The sequence below is a fragment of the Nicotiana tomentosiformis genome, chromosome 8, assembly GCF_000390325.3.
Source record: "Nicotiana tomentosiformis chromosome 8, ASM39032v3, whole genome shotgun sequence".
In the NCBI taxonomy this organism is placed as follows: Eukaryota; Viridiplantae; Streptophyta; class Magnoliopsida; order Solanales; family Solanaceae; genus Nicotiana; species Nicotiana tomentosiformis.
In genome coordinates, this window is record NC_090819.1 from 84,027,836 (window position 1) to 84,054,376 (window position 26,541).

Here is a 26,541-nt window from a genome sequence, read left to right on the forward strand (position 1 = left end):
GCATCCAAAGGGATTTATAGATGTCTTCAGTCATCCCAATCATTGTTTTAAAGTTTTCATTTGGATATTTAAATTCTTCGACATGTCATTTTGCCATTATCATTACATTTAGAACCCAAGTTAAGTTTGTGTACCAAATTCGGGTTTGGAACAGTCTGCATCCTAAAATTCGTTATAGATATACCAGTCCTAGGAAAGAGTTGAGGAGTACAATCTGATGCCATTGCAACTTTGTTTCCATTGCTTTCCCTTGTACATATAAATCAGGACTACGGTTTTAAGTGCTAAATTAGGTTATCAAGCTGCTCCTTAACCTGCACTCTTATCACCTATAGATGTGAGGTCAATTTTTGGCTTAAGCAATATCGTTTTAATTGCGTTGATGCAGTTGTATGCAAAGGGCAAAGTATGATATTGGAGAAGAGGCTGTCAACCGTTTCTCTTTGCCTCCAGAAGACAAAGCTACATTAGAGCTGGCTGAATGGGTAGATAGCGCCTTTGGAAGAGCATCTGTATGTTCCTTATCTGCTGATTGTATGTGTATCAATTAATATCCCGTGCTGGAACTTCTATGTATTTTACATATATTTTCTAGTTTGTCCCTAAAATTGGATATAGTTGGTGGCTAGTTTTTTCTTTTACAATAATTCTGTGATACTGTTTGCTACTGGTCTTCATGTTTTTGGACTGCTGTATTTTGATTTTGTGGGTCTTTAAATCTGGGCCAGAAATGATAAAATTAAGTCTCTTGGTTCTTCAATATCCTTTAGCTGGATTTGCATAAGAAAGAATCAAAGAGAAACTCAGAAAGTGTTGGGGTGGGCTTGGGATCAAAGATTTGAAAGCCTTTAACAGGGCATTAATGGAAATTGGTTACGGAGATTACGGATAGATGAGAATGCACTTTGAAGGGGGGTGATTGTGGAGAAATATGAGATATTTGATAGGGGTGAAGGGCTAAAGATATCACACTCCCTCATGGATGCGGGCTTTGGAAGAATACCTTGAAGGGGTGGGATGAGGCTTTTTGGGTTATGTATCATTCAGGGTAGGTGATGGGAGTAGGATAAGTTTTTAGAGACACACACAGGTGGTGTGGGAACAACAATTTGAGTATCACATTTCTAAATATGTACAGGATTTCATGCCAGAAGGAGATGTCAGTTCAACAAATACAATGGCTACAAGGTGAAGAAGTCCATGGGAGTTGAGGTCTCGGAGGAGCTTGCAAGATTGGTAGGTCACAGAATTTCATAGTTTAATTGAGAAGCTTCACAAACAAAGTTTTCCGCTGGCTAGCCATGATGTATGGAAATGGGGAGCAGGGAATAATGGCGTCTTTTCTGTCAAGTCCTAAGCTTCTGGTCTGAGAGGAGTACACTTTTCAATATCTTTTGGTATGGATTCCTGGGGTTCCGAGAAAGGTTGTTTCACCTGGCTAGCTATGAAGGGGCTATTATTGCTGTTAACTGGCATTTAGTTGGATTTTCCATATGTGTGAATAATTGCTGTCTTTGAATGAAGAAATCGAACTAATGTTAGACGTGTAAGAAGAAACAGAAAGTTGGACGTTAGCTTTCTGAGCTTAGAGTTCTTGTCAGAATTGTGGCATGACTTATTACCGGTCTCCTTTTAGATTATTTAATAATGATCAGACACTTAGGACTTCAGTTTTGTGAGCTTAGGGTTCTTGATATGATACGCTCTTCCTGTGATGGACATCTTGTAAGCTCCTGTTGTTTAGATTTTAAAGGATTGACTATGTTTTCATTTTGGATAATGGGAAAGAAGTATCCTGACTAGTGCTTCATATGGTTTCAGAATCAGCTGCAATATTAACTACAACAACACTTTGGTGAATACTGATTGATATGAATAGATTTTAATTAAACAGGATTCTCTACAATGCACACTTTCTTTTTTATTTTTTTTTGATAAGGTAAATTGTATTAATCAAAAGGGAGAGAACTCCCGTGTACACAAAGTATACCAAAGACGTAGAGAATTTACATCAGAACATGATTCTCTACAAAAGACGCCCAATCTTCTATACAAGTAGGGGCTAAGTGAGTGCACCAAAAAACGATCAAAGATAACAGACTATTCTTAAGATGTGAAAAAGGAGACTCAATCTCCTCAAAAGCTCTCCTATTTCTGTCTCCCCATACTACCCACATGAGAGCTAACGGAGCAAATTTCCACGCCTTTTGCTTTCTTCTTCTACGAAAACCGCCCCAGCTATATAACATTTCCTTTACCGTGCTTGGCATCACCCATTGAACACCAAAGAGATTAAGGATTGCCCTCCACAAAGCTGAGGACACAGGGCAATGCAACATAAGGTGATCAACTTCTTCTCCTGAGCTTTTACACATGTAGCACCAACTAACAAGTGTAATTCCCCTCTTTCGGAGATTTTCAGCAGTCAAGATCACTCCCCTTGCCGCTAGCCATGCGAAAAAGCACACCTTTGTGGGCGCCCTAGGAATCCAGATCGAGGAGTATGGAAAAGTGGTCTCCTCTCTCACCAACATACTCTGGTAAAAAGACTTTACGGTGAACAAACCATCGCCACGCAAGCCCCATCTCCAAGAGTCGCAGGATGGCTGGAGCATGTCTTGCCCGTATAGCAGTGCCATCAAAACTTGAAGCTCCGCAATCTCCCAATCTTGCATGTTCCTCCTGAATGAGAGGTCCCATACTACCCCCTTCATGCTCCTTGCGAATCTGTTGGACCATCAGTTCCTTCTGGTTTGATACTCTGAAGACGTGGGGGTAGGAGACCCTCAAAGAATCCCCTCCACACCACCTATGATTCCAAAAATGATTCTCCTTCCATCTCCCACCCTGTAAGTGATGTTGCCACTGAATGCTTCCCAATTCTTCATGATACTCCTCCACATGCCACACCCGAAAGGTGTTGTGATCGCCTTGGTCCTCCAACCCCCTCCCGTTGAATCATACTTTTCTACTATAACCTCCCTCCATAGAGCATGCTCTTCTACCCCGAATCTCCACAGCCACTTTCCCATTAAAGCTCTGTTAAAAACCCTAAGATCTTTAACTCCAAGCCCACCCCACTTCTTTAAGCAAGTGACTGTTTGCCAATTCACTAGATGAAACTTTCTAGTTCCATCCGCCGCATCCCATAGAAAGTTCCTTTGAAGTCTCTCCAGTTTTTCTGTGATGCTTACCGGTGCTTGCAACAGGGATAAGTAATAGGTTGGCATACTCGATAAAGTACTTTTGATAAGCACTTCCTTACCTCCTTTTGACAAATACCGTTTCTGCCACCCTGCTAATCTTTTTTCAACCCGCTCGAACACTGGATTCCAAACCGTAGTATCCTTATATGAAGCGCCCAAAGGGAGGCCCAGGTAAGTAGTGGGGAGGGAGCCCACCTTGCATCTGAGAACGCCAAACAAGGCATCAAAATTAGTAACCTCACCTGCCGGGAAAATCTCACACTTGCCGATGTTGATTTTGAGTCCTGATACTACCTGAAACCACTGCAGGACCTGCTTCAGGTAGGTCAACTGATCCATATCGGCATCACAGAAAACCAGTGTGTCATCCGCAAAAAGCAAATCTGAGACTCTTCGGGCACTGAGCACCCCAATCGGAGCTGAGAATCCTTTCAAGAAGCCTCCGCCCGCCGCACGATCCATCATTTTGCTCAGAGCATCCATCACTAGAATAAATAACATGGGGGATAGGGGGTCACCTTGCCTGAGACCCCTGGAGCTGCCAAAGAAACCACACGGGCTACCATTAACCAGGACAGAGAATCTGACTGAGGAAATGCAGAACTTTATCCATCCCCTCCATCTTTCCCCAAACCCCATCCGCATCATAATGAAGTCCAAGAACTCCCAATTGACATGGTCGAAAGCTTTCTCAAGATCTAACTTGCATAGTAAGCCGGGGTCTCTATTTTTCCTTCTTGAGCCTACAAGTTCATTTGCCACCAAGGCAGCATCCAGGATCTGCCTACCTTCCACAAACGCATTCTGGGAGGACGAAACAGTCATGTCAAGAACCTTCTTGAGTCTGTTGGAAAGCACTTTAGAAATAATCTTGTAAATGCTCCCCACGAGACTAATAGGCCTGTAGTCTCTGATACAAGATGCACCTTCTTTCTTAGGCACAATAGTAATAAAGGAAGCATTGATACTTCTCTCGAAAACAACATTCGCATGGAAGTATTCAATGGCTTCCATCAACTCCCCCTTGATGGTGTCCCAAGGAGAAACCATCAGGCCCGGGGGCCTTATCACCAGCACAAGACGACACAGCCTCGTGCACCTCCTTCTCCTCGAAAGTCCTTTCTAGCCACTCGTTGTCTCCCTCCCCTATATGGTTGAACTCTATTCCCCCCAAAGTCGGCCTCCAACTAACTTCTTCTTTATATAAGTTCTCATAAAACCCCACTATCGCCCCTTTTACTTCCTCCTCTCCCTCAATCCTCACCCCATCCACAACTAAGGACTCTATGAAGTTTCTCCTTCGATTTGCGACCGCCACCCTATGAAAAAACTTGGAATTCGAATCCCCCTCCTTTAGCCAGAGCGCCCTCGATTTTTGCCGCCAACTAGTCTCCTGAGCTATTGCTAACTCGACTATTTCCCTCTTAACCTCCCCCAATCGCTCTTTCTCAGATTCGTCTAACTCCCCCGCTCCTTCCCCTCTTTCTAAATCTCCCAATTCATGCATAAGCTCCCTCATTTTAACCTCTACTCTCCCAAAAACCTCCTTATGTCACCTAATAATATCTCCCTTGAGCAATTTGAGTTTCTTCGAAAGGCGGTATGAAGGTGTCCCTGATACCCCATAGCTTGTCCACCATTCTTTCACCTTGTCACTGAAACCTGGCACCTTCAACCACATGTTTTCGAATCGGAAGGGAGCACGCACCCCTCTCCCTCTGCATCCATCTAACAAAATAGGCAAATGATCTGAAGTCAACCTAGGTAAAGGAATCTGCAGCGCATTCGGCACCAGCTCATCCCATGAGGGAGATGTCAGGAATCTATCAATTCTAGACCTTGAGTTGGAATCCTATGTCCTGGCCCAAGTAAACCTTTCCCCTGACAGAGGAAGGTCAATGAGAAGGTGATCATTGATGAAATCAGAAAACTCCTCCATGGCCCTCGAAAACACACTACACCCTAATCTCTCCTCCGGGAATCTAATAGTGTTAAAGTCTCCCCCTAGAACCCATGGAATGTCCCATTCCCCCAAAATATTGGCCAGTTCCTCCCAGAAAGACACCTTGGACCCTTCCCCTACCGGCCCATACACTCCCCCAAATCCCCACTCCACCCCACTCACTCTATCTTTGACGAGAGCTGCCAAAGAGAAAGCTCCCTTCCTAATCTCCTTTACCTCCAAGCTTCTGTCATCCCACATAAGTAGGATGCCCCCCGCACTTGCCGCTGCTGGAACCCAGTCATATTTCATCCAACTACCTCCCCAGACACTTCTCACGATCGCATCCGAGAAAACTTCCATTTTGGTCTCCTGAAAACAAACTAGGTTGGCACCCCACTCCCTAACTCCCACTTTGATGATGGCCCTTTTGTTTGGGTCATTCATCCCCCTCACATTCCATGAAAGGATCTTAACTTCCATAAGCGACAATAGCCCCCATTTCCCCACCTCCCCTAGCCGAGGTCCCTTTCTCTTTGTCACACACACGCCCCCTTCTCTAATACACCACTACATCCCCTAAGTTATTTTTCTTAACAAATTTACCCAACTCCCTCCCTGCACCATCGTAAAGAGATTGTTGCTCAATCTCCCTCAACAGTTCTAACACCCTATCTTCCTTCCCTGAAACAGATACACCTAGAAACTTCCCAAAGTTTAAGAGTTTGTCCTCCATCCAAAAGGACATATCCCCTCCTCCGGTCCTTGACGAAATTGGACAGGCTTCTTCTGCATGTGCCGTTTCCTTGCTACTACCAGAGGAATACAAGACCATAGCATTGCTAGCACTAGGAGTTTTAACCTTCGAAAGGGTCTCACCATTTCCTGGGGGGTCAACAACCTCTGAAAATAACACCCTGCTGCTATAAGAATGTCCAGAACCATCAGTAGGGTAGCGTGGCGGAGGAGAGAATGGAACCCTTGGTGGCATATTAACTGAAGATACTGGTCCGGCACTAACATCAATTGGGACATGCTCACCAATCTCCCCAGAAAAAGAAGAAACTTTGAGTGTGTCCTCAACACAACTAAGCCCAGGAGCAATTGAGTGGTTGATGGAACCGGACCCGACAGAGGTAGGGGGTCGTGGATTAACATCACCATCCTTTGCCGGTTCTGCCCCCGCAGTGGCAGCCATCGTAGAGGGGCACATGTCACTAGGGCTCGGTGAAGGAGTGTCACTGTGTGAAGCACCATGGCCAGAGGAAGGAGGAACCAATGTTCCCATATACTTAGGAGCCTTATCATGCGCAGCTTGAAATAAGTTGGGCCCCTTAGGATCAATACTAATGGAATTGGGGAAAGTTGCTGAGCCCATGTGAGGAGGCCCAGGCCTATACTTGTTGAAAACATGTCCGGCCCTATGATAGGTAGATGGGGACCGTCCCATTTTGCCTTTCCATCCCGCATCACTGACCCATTCACGTCTTTTCCTGTTATAATTTTGTCTTCCTCCCCCAATTTCAAACCTCCCATCTCTTCTAGATCTAATGTCTGATTTCGGCTTAATCCAGTGATCCGGTGAACCCTCCCCTCCCTTCAGAGACTGATTTCCCCTCCCTTTTCTTCTGTTTGACCTTCCTTTTTCTTCCGTCGCTATCACAGGCATAAAGATAGGGCGAAATTCAGGGCTCAACCAAACCCTATAACTCAAGTAGCCATCCTCCACCACAGTGGAGACAGGGATTCTGCCCCCTTTACTCACCACAATCCTCACTCGCGAGAGATCGTGTAAACTACAAGTGACATCAATAAAGCCCCCACAGATTTCCCCTATCTTCTTGAATAGGTCAAGACACCAAAGATGCACCGGGAGACCCACTATGTTGACCACCAAAGTGTCGCCAGCGAAGCGAGGGTCAAGACACCCATCATGCTCCACCCATCTGTCTAGATTTAAAAAGTTCCCATCGAACCACCTGTTTCCTCTGACAAGAATTTCCGAAGCTTGAGACTTGTCAACAAAACGAAAGAGATATTGAGTGTCCCCCAATTGTGATATTTTCAGCCCATCCTTGACGTTCCATGCCTTTGCTAGTTTCTAACAGCCTCCGGAGAACCAACCCATTTGGAGAAAGACCCAATGAGACTAGATTCCAAGAAACCCTTGCGTCTGAGAGTGTGCTCCTCGGACAGCGCGAAGTGCGGCTCCTGTCCTACGTCGAGTTTTCGATGGCATCTTCCCCCAAGTTCTAGGGATGGCCAAGAGACAGCTTTCATAAACGACATGTTTTCTAGTTTTCTGGATTCTACAGAGAAAAAAGAGCTTCTCTCTGTACTATCCAACATATTCTAAATGCGGCTGTCCCGGAGAAGCTGGCCGGAAAAACCTCAATTGTTGGAATAACAGTATTCACAGTGGTCGGAGACAGAAAGGAGGAATGTTTTCTCGTACTGCTGTCTGAAAGAGAAAAGGAACTGGGGTTTAAAGGCCGGAAAAAGAAAAAGTCGTCGGAATTTGGTGAAACTGGCACGGGATGGCTCGGAAATGCCTCGCGAAGAGGCTGTCCTAAGGAAAAAATTTGAAAAGTTGCCTGAAAAGGCCACACGCGCCGGCGCGTGGCAGTAACTCGCCGGAAAGTCAGGCGCGTGGGTGGCGCGTGGGAGCGCGTGAGGGCTCGGTTGCCGGAGAAATTTACTGGGGTTTGGTCGCGGGATGCTCGGCTCTTGATGGGTGTGGTGGGAATTTAGGAAGAAGAAGAGATGGAAGAGGCTTGGCCATTTCTATGGGTGTTAGTACTGTTTCTCTCTTTCTCACTGCCCCTTTCTCACCGAGAAGAGTTCTACTGTTTCTCTGGAGTAGGAACTCAAAAAAAGCATTCGTAATTTAACCGTGAGAAAGCAGGAAGTTACGCTTTCTTTTTTATTAAAGTGCAAAAATATTTTCTTTGATGCATTGCTCCTCTTAGATAATCCTATAAATGTTGCTGCATGGTGTTAGTGTGTTTATAGAATGAGGATGCTTGTCTAGTAAGTGAACTCATTTTATGGGTAGCAGAGACAACTTTCAGATTGTAGACATTCTAAATATATTTGTCATTATCTTTTGTCAGGTTGAAGATGCTGTTTCCCGTGCTGCTGATGGGACTTCCCCGGTTCAAGAACTGGATTTCTCGTCTTTACGTGCTCAGTTAGGTCCTCTACCAGCTGTAAGACGCCATGTTCATCCTCTCGGTGTCTTTTCCCTCATTTTGATGTTTCTATGCATGTCAACATGGCCACTCGTTTTTTCATGGATGAATTTGTAGAGTGACATGTTTGCCTTTTCTTTGAAGATTCTCCTGTGCGTTGATATAGCTGCAACTTCTGCAAAATCTTCAAACATATCCTGGAAGCTGTTAAGTCAGGTATGTGCCACAACTGTGCTTGGAATTGCATAGTACGATTCATCGCAATTCTATGATTGCTTTTATTCTAGTTCTATCATCATTTCTATGTATTTGCCATATCTTCTTGATTTGGATTGTCCTTCTTTCTAATCACAATATGATCATGGAGTGCCTTAACTAATGACCATTGAACATGACCCGGTTCACCAATTGCTCATATTGTCTGGTGATCCTTTGTCTTGACATTAAGTATTTGGATTTAACTGTTTAGTTGCATATTGTGGGTGTGATTGATTTAAATAGATCATGGTATGCTGTTTGTTTCTATTGATGAATGTGAGAAGAACAAGATTTTGCTTCTACGAGTTCTTGAATCAAGGTGAAAGTTCGATCGTAAGGAAATTGAGTCCTTTTGCTAGCCTTCTGCACATGTAGAAGAAGTTGATGTATCATAAGTTGCTACAGGTCTACTCCTTGAAATTGAAGCTTCTAAATCTGAAAGACCTACCTTTGTTGTAGCTTTGGCTCTTGGATGACTATTTGCTTCACAAAGCGACGAAAAACACTTCCAGATGGCTCGCGTGGATTCTGAATAATCCCGAAGCTTGAGCTTTTTCCAGAGAAACTTCTACGTGAACCACCCCCCACTTTCAACCACAAAAAATTTAGGAAAAGTGGTTGTGTACCTAGTGATACTTGAAAGTTCATAAAGCTGATAACCACAATGTGATAAGAAGAACATATAACAAAATTTCATAAAGTTGGTTGTTACAGGACGTTTCAGGGAAGCCAAAATATCAGGCTTTAGTTTTATGATCAGGAGCGGTATGTGCTGCTGATGATAATGACTAGATATCAGCTTTTCTTTTAGTTACTGATAGTTAATCTTAAGGCTGAATAATATTCACGAGTAATAAAGGAGAGAGAAAGAAGGAGTGGAAGAGGATATGCTACTAACCTGGAAGAAGAGCTGTATTAGTATGGTATCCTAAGTTTTATTCATATCCCACCAATGTGCAATGTATAATAATGCCCTTAATGGAAATTTTTATAAAGAAAAAGAAAAGAAAAGAAAAAACCTCAGCGCACTCGGGTTCGGGTGTCCGATACGGGTGCAGATCTAGAGATTGGATAATTCATGATCTAAATTTTAAGATTGGGGGCACGAGTCGAGGTATGGATACGGGTGCGAGATTCATCTATATCCAAAAATAGAGCTATAAAAATATTCCTAAATTATGAGATATTACGTGGAAAACTTACCTGAAGCTTGTAGAGTGTAATTCAATCTTTTATTCTCAAGTTGTAGGTAGGCACTGAAATCTACAGTAGTTTTTGTCTTGAGAAATCAAAATGCCAATTCTAATATCTACTTTCTCCGTAGTTTGTGGTAAAAGAACCCAATGTTGATTGACCAGATCCGATACGTATCCCACATCCATACTAGTGTCGGTGTTGTGTCGACACGGGTGCAGCACCACAAATGAAGAGTCCGCGCAACTTTGTTAAGCACTCCTCAAGTTGGTATATAAATGTCATATGTGCCAAGCTTTTCTGGAGTACTATGAAACAAGTAACTTGCTACTCTCATAGCTAGGACGCTACCAAGCTCTAGTTTTGATGAAGGGTCTGTGAAGTAATTCTGCAGCCTATTTCTCCTGTATAAAGTTTCATCAACTTCATGCTTTGTTCTTATCGTGTTGGACTGGAATCTGTGTATATTAATCGTTGCCTTGTTATCACTATTCTGTCCCATAGGATAATCAAATTTGAAGTGAGATCTTATAACCTTCAATCACAACCAAAGTAATTTATGGATGGCATGGCCCATTGTTTGAACTGCTTTAGCTCTTGACATTCAATAGTAGGTTTTCCTTGCACCAGCATTACCAAATCGCCACTTACTATTGTAAGATATATGAGCTAGATTGCTATTAGTAAGAGAGGGCAGAGCGATATGGGTGTAAGCCACAGTCCTCATATGATCAAAATTAGATAGCAGTAGACCTTATTTGGGTGATCCTTTCAAACTAAGAATGCAATAAACTATTACCATGTGGATTTTTAAGATTGTGCATAAGAGGCTTCTGTCCCAACGGGAGATCAGGATGTGCGTGAGATAAATCAATCTCGAGCTTGTCTTTGATATCTACCTCTGTTGAAATAAATAAACATATATTTTCCTATGTTTTCCACATTCCTGTTCCTGAGCTGAAGTTTATAGCTTCAATATTGATGTTATTTATGGTTAAAGTTGAACTTTGGGGTATGCAGGCTCAAGTTATGTTGTCAGAGATTTACCCTGGTAATTCCCCTAAAATTGGGTCAACCTACTGGGATCAGATTCGTGAAGTGGCAATGATATCTGTAATCAAGCGCGTTCTTAAGCGTCTACAGGAACAACTGGAACAGGTGAGTGGAGTTGCATTAGTTGGTGAATTCTCGATTCCTTGATTTACTTGTACTGGTAACTATAATCTTGGTTTAAGTATGGTGTGTGCGCTGTATGGCTAAGTTTCCCTTCTATTAAATGCCAAATGTCCCTTATTTAGCCAAATGTTTTTTCAGCACATGAAGATTAAGTATGGAGTAGCACTTGATATTTTTCTTCTTTCTCGATTTCTTTTACTTTTTTATAGATCTGTTTGCTATATGTTTGTCTCCGTGCTTTGATTTGGCGTAACTGGTAAAGTTGTTGTCATGTGACTAGGAGGTCACGGGTTCGAGCCGTGGAAACAGCCTCTTGCAGAAATGCAGGGTAAGACCGCATACAACCCTTCCCCGAACCCCGCGCATAGCGGGAGCTTAGTGCATCGAGCTGCCCTTGTTGTGTCCGCCTCTTTTTCACTTTTACTTTGAGCCGGGGGGTCTATCAGACATAGCTCCTCTACCTTCACAAGGTAGGGGTAAGGTTTGCCTATACTCTACCCTCCCATGCCCGACTTGATGGGATTACACTAGGTTTGTTGTTGTTGTAGTAGACCCCATAAACTTCACCACCCTATTCATTGCAAACCTGGGAAACTACAACTTTCTGCTAGCTTGAGATATTGGAAATGGACGGAAAAGTTCCACAAAAGGGGCTAACTGCACCAATTGTTTTGCTTCCAAAAGATGATTTTGGCTCAATTCCCTGCTCTAAGTTTCATATTTCTTTAGAATTATTTCCACCCTTTTATTATACTCTTCCCTAGCGCCACCGTAATAATTGCATGGTCTGGTTTGTTCCCCTAACTCTTTGTCTGCCTCCACAGTGCTTGCTCTTCCACCAAAACTTTGTCACCATTTTCCTAATAAGGCTTTATTGGAAACTCTTAAATTCCTAACCGCAAGACTCCTATCTTCATTGATGTAAGTGATTAACAAGAAGGTACTTTTTCACGTCCAACCTGTCCAATCGTATTTGTAGCTTCTCCAATCTTTGTGCCATTGTCGCTGATATGTGTAGTAGTGACATGTAGTATGCTAGAATGCAGACGACATGCTCTTCATCAGTATCCTTTTCGTATCTTTGATAAATCTCTCTTTTATCATCCAGCAAGCCTCTTTTAAAACTTCGCAACTACCAGGTTTCATATTGTACTGCCCTTGTTTGTTGCACCCAAATGGAAAACCCCATTAAATTACTGGAAGAGAGCCAACCTTACAGTTAAGAGCCTTTGCCTAATGATTTTCTTTTCCATTAGAATTATCTTTAATTTCTTAGATTTGTCCTCAATCTTGAAACCGCGTGAAACCTTAACAATTTGTTCCTTAGATGGTGAAGCTGGTTCGTCTGTGCATCATTACAACACAGGTGTATCATCCACAAAGAGAAAACGAGTAAAAAATGAGACACCTGTAAACTATCTTGCAAATGGGACACCACTATCTTGTCTTTCTCTCCTTGCTGTGAATCCACTCAAATATCTTCCCATGCTGCTCCATCATTTGCTTAGTGCTTCTCTGACACAAATGAGCAACATGGGTGATGGAGGATCGCCTTGTCATAGGACCGTTGTTCTCTCGAAGAAACCTGTGGAATTTCCACTGACCTCAATTGAAAACTTCATTGTAGATATACAAATACAGATTCCACTTTTCTCCTTACCCTATTCTCTCCAGTAAAGTGTCTGGAACGCACATTCTAAAAAAAAAGTGTCCGGAAAGCCACAGTTAACAGGTTGTAGACCTTTTCCAGGTCTAATTTGCATTATAGATCCCATTTCCACCCCTTATCCTGGATGCAACTAACTTGTTCGCAACCAGTGCCTGCACCTAATATTTCCGCCTTCCACAAAAGTGTTCTGAGACATTGACATCATGTCATCTAATTTTTAAATTTTAAAGGACCTTATAGGTAAAGTCTTTGATATTCACAACTCTTGCCTACTTTAGTGACAACAAATGAAAGATGCGCTAAGGCTCTTTCAGATTTGCCAACATCAATTTTTGCTCTTTTCTCACAAGTGTCTTGATAGCATTAAAGAAGGAATACACTTGAAAGTGCGCAAAGCTCGAATTGTGTAGTGCATTTGCTTTTTGAGGAAAGAGAATTGCTCCAGCATAAGTTTTGGACACTAGTTTTCGTGATTCTATATGTTGCATCATTGTAGGATTATTCTAGTAATAGCTTTAACCATTTTTAAAGAGATCCGCCGAGATTCATTTTATAGTTACTTTACTTTTCTTGTAACCCGAGGACACCTTGTCTCCGCCTCTCTGTTGCCTTCCTCATTTTTTTATGCTACTAATTATTTCTCTTCCTTATACACAACTTTTATCAAATTTGTGCTACGTCCGGAATAAAAAAATATCATCAGAATGCTTGATGTAGCATCTCTGGTTTGGTCCATGGTAGTCCCCTTGCCCGTGCTTTAGAATACTAATATCGAGTTAATAATTGGAAAACCTGTCTGACAATTTCAGGATAAGCCTCCAGCTCTTCAAGACATTTTAACCGGAGAAATGATCCTTTTATCCTCAAAGGATTTTCACCGGCAAGGCCATAAGGAGCGTGCACTAGCCATGCTGCATCAAATGATTGAAGATGCTCATATGGGGAAGAGACAGTTTCTTAGCGGTTAGTTTTTGCTTCTTTATCATCTCTTTATGACATCTATTGTTGGTAGTTGCAAGTTTTGTGGGTTGGAGAATTAAATAGAATAAGTGGTGAGGCTATCTTATTGTTTCTCTCCCTTCATTTTCTTCCTCCTCTCCGTGTGCGTTTCGTCTCTATCTCTCCCTCTTTATTGCTTCTACTTTTTTGATGTAATTGCATGTTTCAATTATGTTTTTATTCTCGAATGTTTAGCTAGATCCCTATGGATTTTCCTGTATGTGTGTACTTACTCTCTCAAAAGCCATGCATATGAATTTTTGGTGCTTTGGAAAAATTTAGGTAAGCTCCACAATTTGGCAAGAGCTTTAGCCGATGAAGAAACAGAGAGGGAACAGGTTAAGGAGGATGGCTCACGTTCTGACAGGAAAGGATTGTTACTGTACAGCAGAAATGGTGTTATTGGGCTTGGGTTGAAAACCTTGAAGCAGCTTCTGATAACTTCAGCATCTGGTGACAACAATATACCTTCTGGTGGATATGATGTCAAGGAAACTGGAAAAAGATTATTCGGGACGTTCAGCTCCAGAATGACCACATTTCTATCACAATTTGTTCTCTACCTTGCTGCCATTGGGGACATTGTTGATGGGACTGATACCACTCATGACTTCAACTACTTCTCACTAGTGTATGAATGGCCTAAAGACGTAAGCTTTCTTTTTCCATCTTTTATTACCATTGCGGGGAACTGTGTGAACCGGCAAAAGTAACGTGAAAGTCTAGTAACAAGTTTTGTTGTAGAACCCTGGATTTGAATTTTATTAGGATCTCACATTCTTTAGAGGTAACATTTATGGTATTTAGCTAAGCAATACCGCTCCTCTTGCAAAGAAGATAGCAGATTGAGAGAGGATAAAGTTAAAGACAGGGGAAGCAACATGCTTGGTCTAAAATATTTCATTAGAGCTTTCTTGCTCTCACAAAATATATTGCTAAGATGATATTATTCTTATTTCTGTTTGGTCTTAATTTGCTCACTTTTCTGTTCATCACTTTGCTCGCAGCTTTTAACTCGTCTAGTGTTTGAGCAAGGCAGTACCGATGCAGCTGAAAAGGCAGCAGAAATTATGAATGCTGATTTTGTTCATGAAGTGATTTCTGCTTGTGTGCCTCCAGTTTATCCTCCAAGATATGGTCATGGTTGGGCTTGCATCCCAGTAATTCCTACACACACTGAGAATTACTCTGAAAATAGAGTAATATCCCCTTCATGCAGAGAGGCCAAGCCTGGGTCTTTCACCCCTTCCTCAGGGGATGTTGAATTACCTCTTTATCCTCTCCAATTGGATATAGTGAAGCATCTCATCAAATTATCCCCAGTTAGAGCTGTATTAGCATGTGTCTTTGGAAGTTCTATACTTTATCGTGGCAGGGATACTACTGTATCTAGATCTCTGAAAAGTTGCTCGTTACAAACTCCTGATGCTGATAGGTTATTCTTTGAGTTCGCACTTGACCAATCTGAGAGGTTTGTAACATACTAAATTGAGTTTGTAAAATGGATCACTAATACATGTGACATATGCGGATACTTTTTTTCTTTTATCTTTTTGGTCAGTTTCTTGTCATGACTTCCTGAGCAGGTTCCCTACCCTGAATCGCTGGATACAGATGCAGACCAATCTTCATCGAGTCTCAGAATTTGCGATAATGGCTGATCACACAACGAGGGATGGCAAAGATGTACCTGAATGCAAAACTGCCATGAAGCGATTTCGTGATCATGATAGTGATGCTGAATCTGAAGTTGATGAACTTGCTGGTAGTAATAATATATCAATAAATGCCCAGGAGATCAAGAAAGAAGTGGGAGGATCTTCTGATCCTTGGCACGATTCTCTAAAATCCGAAAGTTCTGATTGTACTACAGTTTTTCTTTCTTTTGATTGCGAGAATGAAGGTCCATATGAGAAAGCTGTGGAACGGTACTCCATCTCCTTTATTTTTGTTTTGACGATTGTTGTTCATATAAAGTTGGTCTTGCTTGTGTCAGCCATAGTGTTTTTGCTGATCTAACCTGCTTGTCTTGTGGGATTCGCTTGCACTGGACAATAATCATGAAGAAATTAGCATACGTATCGTGTTTGGGAAGCTGAAACTTGGTCTCATCCCCCATGAGCCAGCATAACAGTGGCTGAACCTTAGGGATTGGGTACAGGTCTGGAAAACAATGATCATTTGCAGCAGAAAGTGTATATATAGAACATTAAAATATGAACTTCTAATATCTTCTGGGCTAAGGAGCAAGAAGATCCTTGAGAATTTTGCTAGTAGAGGAAATAATAGATCTCATGTACGAATCTTCTATAGGCTATTTGTTTTTTCGATGAGGTAAATAATCTCATGAACGTGTGGGGAAATCCCTGTATAAGAAGTATACGAAAAGTAGAGAACTTGTATAAAAATATTTAAAGTGGCTTAATCATCTAAGGCTACTTCTCAAATGTACGAAGTCTTTCCAACACCATTCAAATGCTCTCCTATTTCTCTCTTTCCCCAAACCCCACTTGTGGGATTCCACTGGGTTGTTGTTGCTGTTGTTGTCATATTACCCACGTAAGAGCTAAAGGGGGAATATCCTATGCGATGGATCTTCTCTTCCTTCTCGTATATGCTATGTGGCTATGCCTCCTTGACAATGCTTGGCATCAGCCAATGTACTCCAACCTCCATTCCTTACCACCCACCACAAGCGTGCTGTTACTTTACAATGCAATAAGAGATGATTCACTTCTTCTCCCGTACATATGCAAATGTAGCACCAACTGACATAAATGATCATCCTTTCCGTCAGGTTCTTTGCTGGAAATGTTGCTCCTCTAGCTGCTAACCATGAATGATCCTTCTCTAGGCTGTTTGTAGGAGATACGTGAAACTTATTTCTTAATATAGCATAAAGACAAATCTCCTTGTGGTGAAGCATAAGTTATGCACATACCTCTAGATTGAAGACAACGGGAGATTGTCAATGTTGGAGATACGGGAGATTATGTATTATGCTTTCTTGGAAATCTTTGTTTGTTTGTATATTTAGCGCAAGTGAACCTTTTCTAGTTGAGACAACAGTTCTAAAGCGCGTTCAAGTTATCTAAGTTGGTGCAGTCAGAATGAGCAGTGCTGGTGATAAGGCCCCACCTATCGTGGATTTACCGTGACATGATGTTGGAAATCCTTGAAGAATGACATTGTGGGTGTTTGTTAACCTGTTAGGCACTTTTGTCAGAAAGGCACACTTGCGAAAAGTTAAAGTACTACATTCATTGTCTTACTAACCAATGAAGATATAAGCGGTTGAACTGAAAGATTTCAAACCAATCAGTCTTCTGGGAAGCATGTACAAGATCATATCTAAAGTTCTAACAGAAAAAGATGAAGAAAGTGATGCGGTTGATTATTGGGAATCAAAATGCATCTACCTGGCAGAAGCAAATCATGGATACAACACTAACTGCTAAGAATGCCCTCCATTGAGAAAAGTGGAAGAAGGTATCCTTTGTAAACTGGATTTGGTAAAAGCATATGAAATTGTGAATTGGTTTTTTCTTCTTAAGATGCTGAAACTGTTGGGATTTGGTTGTAAGTGGATGAATGGATTAAATCTGTTGTCTCCTACCAGATTTTCAATACTTATTAGTTGAGCACCAACAGGTTTCTTTTCCTGCAAAAGGAGTTGAGACAAGGGGATCCTCTTTCTTCTTTCCTATTTCTATGGGTGATGGAAGCTCTCAGCTTGATGATAGATTTGGTGGTGCAACTGCAGAAAACAAATAAGGAACCCATGGTAGTGTTTACTGAAGTAATAAAACTAAATGTGGGGAATGGTAGAGGATTAGAATTTGGCAGGATAGGTGGCTGGAAAATGGTATGTTGGAGTTTCCTAATCTGTATAATCTGGTCACTGTCAAATTTTGCACTTTGGCTGACTGCCTTAATGATGGATGCTGGAACATGCAATTTAGAAGAAATTTACTAGAAATGTCAGTGAGCTGATTGGTAAACTTGAAGGTTTTTGCTCAAGGAAGACCAACACGATTACCTTGTAGGTGTGTTTGAAATCGATGGAAACTTCTCAGTAAAAGCATGTTGTGATTGGTTGCTAGAAGGTATACTGGGACGGTGGCCCATTGACTATGGAACACGATTTGGGTGATCACTGCTCCCCCCCCCCCCCCAAAAAAAAAACAAAGAAGAAAAGAAAAGGAAGTGGGTGGTTTTGTGTGGGTTTTTGACATGAAGCATGTCTAACACATGACCACTTGCCGAGGAAAGGGTTCAGCTGAGTAGTGCACCCATTCACAGCAAAAATAACACTAAATCAGTGAAGCACCTACTCCTGCAATGTAAATACATATACTCCATCCGTTTCGATTTATGTGAACCTATTTGATTGGACACGGAGTTTAAGAAAAAAGTGAAGACTTTTGAACTTGTAGTGTAGAATGAGGCACATATATTTTGTGTGGCTATAAATTATTGCATAAAGGTAAATCGTTTCCAAATATGGAAAGGGGTCCTTTTTGGCACGGACTAAAAAGGAAATAGGTTGATATAAATTGAAACGGAGGGAGTAGTAGATATTGTTTATGTTGTTGAACTTATTTGGAATTATTAGATGATGCCTGGGAAGTTGGTGGATAGTGTAAGCAGCTGGTAGGGACAGAGGTGAAGAAGAGTCAGAGAAAGCTATGCAATGTCATTACTCTGTACTTTTTGCACATTTTTGGAGTGAAATAACCATATATGTTTTGAGGATAGAACTTTATCCTTATCTTTTGCATAACTTAAATACTTGGAGAATACGTACCTTTGGTGTATGGAGAGCATGTAGAAGATCCTGAAAATGCTGTTGAATTCGAGTCCCTGCATACTTGAGAGGGAGAATTTCACACTCACTGTTGTGCTGACCAAGTACCTTGTTGGTGACACTTACTGTTAATGAAAGACTTACATTACTTATTAAAAAAAGAAGGGGGGTTTTCTGTCTAAATGGTGTTATATTTCTGCCTGCTTAAGCAGTTCTTTAGTTGAAATGAATATTAGCCACTGAAACCACCTTCCTCTTCCTAACAACTGTATTTTGGTTTCATTAACTCACCTTCAATAATGCATAGGGAACTGCATCCCTTAGCGGGTGTTCTAGTTCACAAAACCTCTTTGGTTTAAGTTGATTTGTTCTTTTTGCAAATTTCTCTATCTTGTATCTTATTTCCTTGTTCTCTGTTCATCCTTTTCTGCAGTCTCTGTCTATAATTCCTTCCCGTAAGGGCTATATTCACACTGCAGTTGTTGCAATTCATGGTTACTATTTTCTCTTTCATTATTGAAAACGATATATAGTGTAAGTTTTATGCATCTTAACAGTGGCTACCTGGAAGAGTGTAGGCTCACCTTTCACATTTTTTATGTCAACAGGTTGATTGATGAAGGGAAATTGATGGATGCTCTTGCCATTTCTGATCGTTTCTTGCAAATTGGAGCCTCAGATCGGTTACTTCAGTTACTAATTGAACGCGGAGAGGAAAATATATTGTCTGGACAGTCTCAAGGTTACTCAGGCAACCATAATTGGAGCCATAGCTGGCAGTACTGTCTGCGTTTGAAGGATAAACAACTGGCAGCTAGACTTGCACTCAAGTATGTCTATAAGTCTCTTTTTCTTCTGTTGAGTTCTTTATTATGTGTAAAATGGAAGTGATTTGGATGTGGGTTCATGCATCACTCCTCACCCTTGCAAACACTGGAGCTACAATTGGTTGGTTTTGCATGTTCCTGCTGACCCCAGGGTACTCACCAAGCTATCACTTGCTGAACTTTTGAAATACACCAGTGAGAGATTGAGAGTAAAGTGGAGAAAAGGAAAATGATTTCCCTTTTTTGACTCTATATATCTAGATTCTAAACTACAACCTTCCCAACCCAAATGTAAACTGTAAGAATGGTTTCTTTGACATCCCAGAATTGTTGCCAGCCCCTGTAATTCTTGTACTAAGTTAAAAGGGATTAGAGTACTTTTGGACCAATTTACATTATGAAGTCCAGGCACAACTTCAAAGACATTTAGGATCACCCTTAGGTACTTAATTAACCCACCTTAGGTTCACAAAAAATGAGGGTGTCATCAACATACAAGAGATGTGAAATAGTCAAAGTATTTTCTTGCCCTCTGTTCACCTTGAATCCTTGATCCACCTTTTCATTTACTGCCAATTTATCATTCTATTGAGACCTGTAAATTGTATTAATCAAAAGGGAGAAAAAAAGCTCCCGCATACAAGAAGTATACAAAAAGTAGAGAATTTACATCAGAACATGATTCTCTACAAATGACGCCCAATCTTCTACACAAGTAGGTGCTACATGTGTGCACCAAAAAGCGATCAAAGATAAAAGACTATTCTTAAGATGTGAAAACGGAGACTCAATCCCCTCAAAAACTCTCTTATTTCTCTCTCCCCAGACTAACCACATGAGAGCTAACAGGGCGAACTTCCACGCCTTTTGCTTGCTTCTTCTACGGAAACCGGCCCAGCTATATAGCATTTCCTTTACAGTGTTTGGCATCACCCATTGAACACCAAAAAAATTCAGGATTGCCCTCCATAAACCCCAGGACACGGGGCAATGCAGCATAAGATGGTCAACTTCTTCCCCTGAGCTTTTACACATGTAGCACCAACTAACATGTGTAATTCCTCTCTTTCGCAGATTTTCAGATGCCAAGATCACTCCCCTCGCTGCTAGCCATGCAAAGAAGCACACCTTCGTGGGCGCCTTAGGAATCCAGATCGATGAGTATGGGAAAGTAGCCTCCTGTCTCACCAACATACTCTGGTAGGACTTTACGGCGAACACGCCATCATCACGCAACCCTCATCTCCAAGAATCATAAGATGGATGGGGAATATCTTGCCCATATAGCACTACCAACAAATTTTGGAGCTCCGCAATCTCCCAATCTTGCATGTTCCTTCTAAAAGAGAGGTCCCATACTATCCCCCTTCATGCTCCTTGCGAATTTGTTGGACCATCAATTCCTTCTGGTTTGAAACTCTAAAGACGTGGGGGAAAGAGACCCTCAGAGTAGCCTCTCCACACGTGTGATTCCAAAAGCTGATTCTCCTTCCATCTCCCACCTTGTAAGTGATGTTGCCATAGAAAGCTTCCCAGTTCTTCATGATGTTCCTCCACATGCCACATCCGAACGGTGCTGTGATTGCCTTGGTCCTCCAACCCCCTCCCGTGGAATCGTACTTTCTGCTATGACCTCCCTCCATAGAGCATGCTCTTCTACCCCGAATCTCCACAGCTACTTCCCCAGCAAAGCTCTGTTGAATACCCTGAGATCTTTTACTCCAAGTCCACCCCACTTCTTTGGGGAAGTGACTGTCTGCCAATTCACTAGATGAAACTTTCTAGTTCCATCTGCCGCATCCCAGAGAAAATTCCTTTGAAGTCGCTCCAGTTTTTCTGTGATGCTCACAAATGCTTGAAACAGGGATAAGTAATAGGTAGGGATACTTGACAAAGTGCTTTTAATAAGCACTTCCTTATCGCCTTTTGACAAATACCGTTTCTGCCAGCCTGCTAATCGTTTTTCAACCCTTTCAATGACTGTGTTCCAAACAGTAGTATCCTTTTGCAAAGCACCCTATGGTAGACCCAGGTAGGTAGTGGGGAGAGGGCCCATCTTGCATCCGAGAACATGAGACAAAGCATTAATGTTAGCAACCTCACCCACCGAGAAAATCTCACACTTGCCGAGGTTGATTTTGAGTCCTGATACTATCTGAAACCACTGCAGTACCTGCTCCCAAGTCAACTCGTGATTTCTGCTCCATAGCTTGTTGGGTTGAAGGTTCGGCCGTTGCTGGTTCTGTTAATAGAGGCCCAAAAGGATTGAGCTTATTAATAATGGAAAGCTTTTCTTGTTGAGGGCCTGGTGCCCTTTTATTTCGGAATGGAGCACGTGTCTCGCATCTTGTATGGGGATTGAATTCAAAATTCGAATCCCACACTTGCCCATTCACATGATTTCTAGTACCCAATGGTGTGTCTATTGAACTGTGGTGGTCTCGAAACATGGTTCATCATCTTCATTATCTCGGGGGACAACATTAGATTGATGAGCTCCCATTTTCCAACAAACTATTATGGTGCTCTCTATCCAATGGTGATATAAACTCTAGTTCCCTCGAATCCACCATGTCTGATCTCGTAATACGATCTGATAGTCCCCTAGCCCAGCAGAGGTGGTTTTCCTAGGTTTCTCCTCTGTCCGAGCACCCGCTACACTATTCCCTTACTTTGAAAACCCTATCAGATCGTAGATGTAGTGGCATGTCCAGTAACCTGACCCATATCGATTCTGGCTCAAAGTGCTCTGAGATACAACCTACCTACTTCTGGTGATCACGAATGTAAATTTAGACTCATATTTTTCCCACTCCAACTCCCATTTTTTTTTGATAAGGTAAATTGTATTAATCAAGAGGGAGAAAAAACTCCCACATACAAGAAGTATACAAAAAGTAGAGAATTTACATTAAAACATGATTCCCTACAAATGACGCCCAATCTTCTACACTAGTAGGGGTACATGTGTGCACCAAAAAGCGATCAGAGATAAAAGACTATTCTTAAGATGTGAAAACGAAGACTCAATCCCCTCAAAAACTCTCCTATTTCTCTCTCCCCAGACTAACCACATGAGAGCTAAAGGGGCGAACTTCCACGCTTTTTGTTTGCTTCTTCTACAGAAACCGGCCCAACTATATAGCATTTCCTTTATAGTGTTTGGCATCACCCATTGAACACCAAAAAGATTCAGGATTGCCCTCCATAGACCCCAGGACACAGGGCAATGCAGCATAAGATGATCAACTTCTTCCCTTGAGCTTTTACACATGTAGCACCAACTAACATGTGTAATTCCTCTCTTTCGCAGATTTTTAGATGTCAAGATCACTCCCCTCGCTGCTAGCCACGCGAAGAAGCACACCTTCGTGGGCGCCTTAGGAATCCAGATCGATGAGTATGGGAAAGTAGCCTCCTGTCTAACCAACATACTCTGGTAGAAGGACTTTACGGTGAACAAGCCATCATCACGCAACCCCCATCTCCAAGAGTCATAAGATGGATGGGGCATATCTTGCCCGTATAGTAGTGCCAATAAGTTTTGGAGCTCCGCAATCTCCCAATCTTGCATGTTCCTTCTAAAAGAGAGGTCCCATACTATCCCCCCTTCATGCTCCTTGCGTATTTGTTGGACCATCAATTCCTTCTGGTTTGAAGCTCTGTAGACTTGTGGGAAAGAGACCCTCAGAGTAGCCTCTCCACACCACTTGTGATTCCAAAAGCTGATTCTCCTTCCATCTCCCACCTTGTAAGTGATGCTGCCATAGAAAGCTTCCCAGTTCTTCATGATGTTCCTCCACATGCCACACACGAACGGTGTTGTGATTGCCTTGGTCCTCCAACCCCCTCCCGTGGAGTCATACTTTTCTGCTATGACCTCCCTCCATAGAGCATGCTCTTCTACCCCGAATCTCCACAGCTACTTCCCCAGCAAAGCTCTGTTGAATAGCCTGAGATCTTTTACTCCAAGTCCACCCCACTTCTTTGGGGAAGTGACTGTCTGCCAATTCACTAGATGAAACTTTCTAGTTCCATCTGCCGCATCCCAGAGAAAATTCCTTTGAAGTCGCTCCAGTTTTTCTGTGATGCTCACAAATGCTTGCAACAGGGATAAGTAATAGGTAGGGATACTTGACAAAGTGCTTTTAATAAGCACTTCCTTACCGCCTTTTGACAAATACCGTTTCTGTCAGCCTGCTAATTGTTTTTCAACCCTTTCAATGACTGTGTTCCAAACAGTAGTATCCTTTTTCAAAGCACCCAACGGTAGACCCAGGTAAGTAGTGGGGAGATGGCCCATCTTGCATCCGAGAACATGCGACAAAGCATCAATGTTAACAACTTCACCCACCGAGAAAATCTCACACTTGCAGAGGTTGATTTTGAGTCCTTATATTATCTGAAACCACTGCAGTACTTGCTTCAGGCAGGTCAACTGATCCATATCGGCATCACAGAAAACTAGGGTGTCATCCGCCAAAAGCAAATGAGAGACCCTTCGGGCACTGAGCACCCCGATCGGAGCTGAGAAACCTCTCAAGAAGCCTCCACTCGCCGCACGATCCATCATTTTACTCAGAGCATCCATCACTAAAATGAATAGCATGGGGATAGGGGGTCACCTTGCCTGAGCCCCCTGGAGCTGCCAAAGAAACCACACGGGCTACCATTAACCAGGACAGAGAATCTGACTGATGAAATGCAAAACTTGATCCATCCCCTCCATCTTTCCCCAAATCCCATCCGTTTCATAATGAAGTCCAGGAACTCCCAATTGACATGATCGAAAGCCTTCTCAAGGTCCAACTTGCACAGTAATCCGGATTTTCTATTTTTCCTTATGGAGTCTACAAGTTCATTTGCTGCCTACCTTCCACAAACGCATTCCGGGAGGACGAAACAGACACGTCAAGAACCTTCTTTAGTCTGTTGGAGAGCACTTTAGAAATAATCTTGTAAATGCTCCCCACTAGACTGATAGGCCTATAGTCTCTGATACAAGATGCGCCTTCTTTCTTAGGCACAATGGTAATAAAAGAAACATTGATGCTTCTCTCGAAAGCACCATTCACGTGGAAGTATTCGATGGCTTCCATCAACTCCCCCTTAACAGTGTCCCAACAGAGCTGGAAGAAGGCCAAGGAGAAACCATCAGGCTCAGGGGCCTTATCACCATCACAGCTCGACACAGCATCGTGCACCTCCTCCTCCTCGAAAGCTCTTTCTAGCCACTCATTGTCTCCCTCCCCTATGTGGTTGAAATCTATTCCCCCCAAAGTAAGCCTCCAACTAACTTCCTCTTTGTATAAGTTCTCATAAAACCCCACTATCACCCCTTTTACCTCCTCTTCTCCCTCGATCCTCACCCCATCTATAACTAAGGACTCTGTGAAGTTTCTCCTTCGATTTGCAATCGCAACTCTGTGGAAAAACTTAGTATTCGAATCCCCCTCCTTTAACCAGAGCCCCCTTGATTTTTGTCGCTAACTAGTCTCCTGAGCTATTGCTAGCTCGACTATTTCACTCTTAACCTCCCCCAGTTTCACTTTCTCAGATTCATCTAGTTCCCTCGCCCCTTCCCCTCTCTATAATCAGTTGTCTTTCTCACTGATCTTTGTGGCATCTCCCATGTTGAGTGATGGAGGTCCAATATTTAGTCTAGGTGTAGAGTTTTTCATAAATTCTAACATTTCTTTCTTCATCTCTTTTGATTCCTCCTTCATTGTGCTGTTTACTTCTATTTTCTCTACGTGGTTGTATCTCCTGTGGGCCTGGCCATCTTCTGAAAGAATTTAGTGTTCCTATCCCATTGTTTTTGCCATAAGAATGTTGAGTTTTCTCTCGAGGAGATTTCCTTTGGCTTTGCAGTTTCCTCCATCTCCATTTTAATGATTGGTTTTTCTACCAATTCATCCTCAGTCGATTCCCCATCTTCCATTTTTTTGTCAGTGTCTCGTATCTGCCTAACAACTCAGATTTTCCTCTTATCTAATTTCTGACAGTTTCTCCAATCCATTTCTTCAATTTCGACTTTAGTAATTCTAATTCTTGTTCCAAATGTAATGTAGACTACCCTTGATCATAAAAGAAGACCACCATGTTAAAATAACTTTGAAACCCTCTTTTTTCTAGCCATCAGTTTTCGGTTTTAAAATAACTGTTACTTCTTTCCCATTCCATTGTAGAAGTAGGGGAGTATGATCCGAGGAAAGTTTGGGAAGTGTAATTATTTTATAAATCTGAATTCCTCATCCCATTCTACTGAGAACATGATCCTATCAATTCTAGATGCAACTGTGGAGTTATCCCTTAAGAGTTATGTAAAAAAACTGCCAGAGAGTGGTGGACTAATTAGCCCAAGTTCCTTAATTTGTTCCAAAAAAGACCACATATCTCTGGTTCTTCTAGTTCTAGTATTATTTTTATTCTCTCCCACATATCTTGTAAGTTTGAAATTCCACTAGTAACCCATGGGCCGTGGCTTAAACCTCTGGCTGTAGCCATTTCCAGCCATATATCTTCTCTTCCCTTCCCTCTGTAAGGACCGTAAATCCCTATAAGATGTCAGTTGAAATTCTCGAATAGGCTTTCAGAAAGCATAGTGGAGCTGTAAAACCCTATAACTAGCATACCTTCACACTATCTTTTATCCCATTGAACTAAGATGCTTCCCTTGCTTCCTTTACCCTCTAAGTGTGCATAACCATCCCATCTATTCGACCAAAGCTGTCTCACCGTAGAAGTGGAGATTAATTCAGTTTGGTCTCCATTTCCAATAGATATCTGCTTTCCGTTTGACGGTTTGAGTATCAACATCTTCAAAACCCTTATCTTTACCATGCTGTTATGACCTCTGACGTTCCAGCTTACAATTTTCAGCTTCACGATTCCTCAAAATTTAACAACCTCCCTTAAATCTTTCACTATTCCCCGTAATTGACATTGAACTCTTGGTCTTTGAGTTGATTTTTCACACCTTTTAGCCTACTCGATTAACCATGGTGCTTTTTGGAGACCTTTAAGTCTCTTGGTGTCAATTTTGGTGAATAATTGTATTGCCTCCCTTTCAAATCCTTCAAAATCCAACCTCATCTGCTTGCTCCCAAGTCAACTCGTGATTTCTGCTCCATAGCTTGTTGGGTTGAAGGTTCGGCCGTTGCTGGTTCTGTTAATAGAGGCCCAAAAGGATTGAGCTTATTAATAATGGAAAGCTTTTCTTGTTGAGGGCCTGGTGCCCTTTTATTTCGGAATGGAGCACGTGTCTCGCAT

The 26,541-nt window shown here is 42.1% G+C and overlaps 1 protein-coding gene across 1 annotated transcript in view; it reads left to right on the forward strand.

Annotated features, from left to right (window-relative positions):
• Positions 1 to 26,541, forward strand: part of LOC104093489 (uncharacterized) — a 102,587-nt gene that overhangs the window by 14,244 nt on the left and 61,802 nt on the right. Inside the window, exons 9-17 of the mRNA XM_070182474.1 lie at positions 389 to 512; positions 8,262 to 8,357; positions 8,484 to 8,555; positions 10,812 to 10,949; positions 13,446 to 13,599; positions 13,918 to 14,285; positions 14,643 to 15,106; positions 15,222 to 15,563; positions 19,051 to 19,272. Of these exons, the coding sequence (XP_070038575.1) occupies positions 389 to 512; positions 8,262 to 8,357; positions 8,484 to 8,555; positions 10,812 to 10,949; positions 13,446 to 13,599; positions 13,918 to 14,285; positions 14,643 to 15,106; positions 15,222 to 15,563; positions 19,051 to 19,272 (1,980 nt within the window). The remainder of the gene's footprint in view (positions 1 to 388; positions 513 to 8,261; positions 8,358 to 8,483; positions 8,556 to 10,811; positions 10,950 to 13,445; positions 13,600 to 13,917; positions 14,286 to 14,642; positions 15,107 to 15,221; positions 15,564 to 19,050; positions 19,273 to 26,541) is intronic.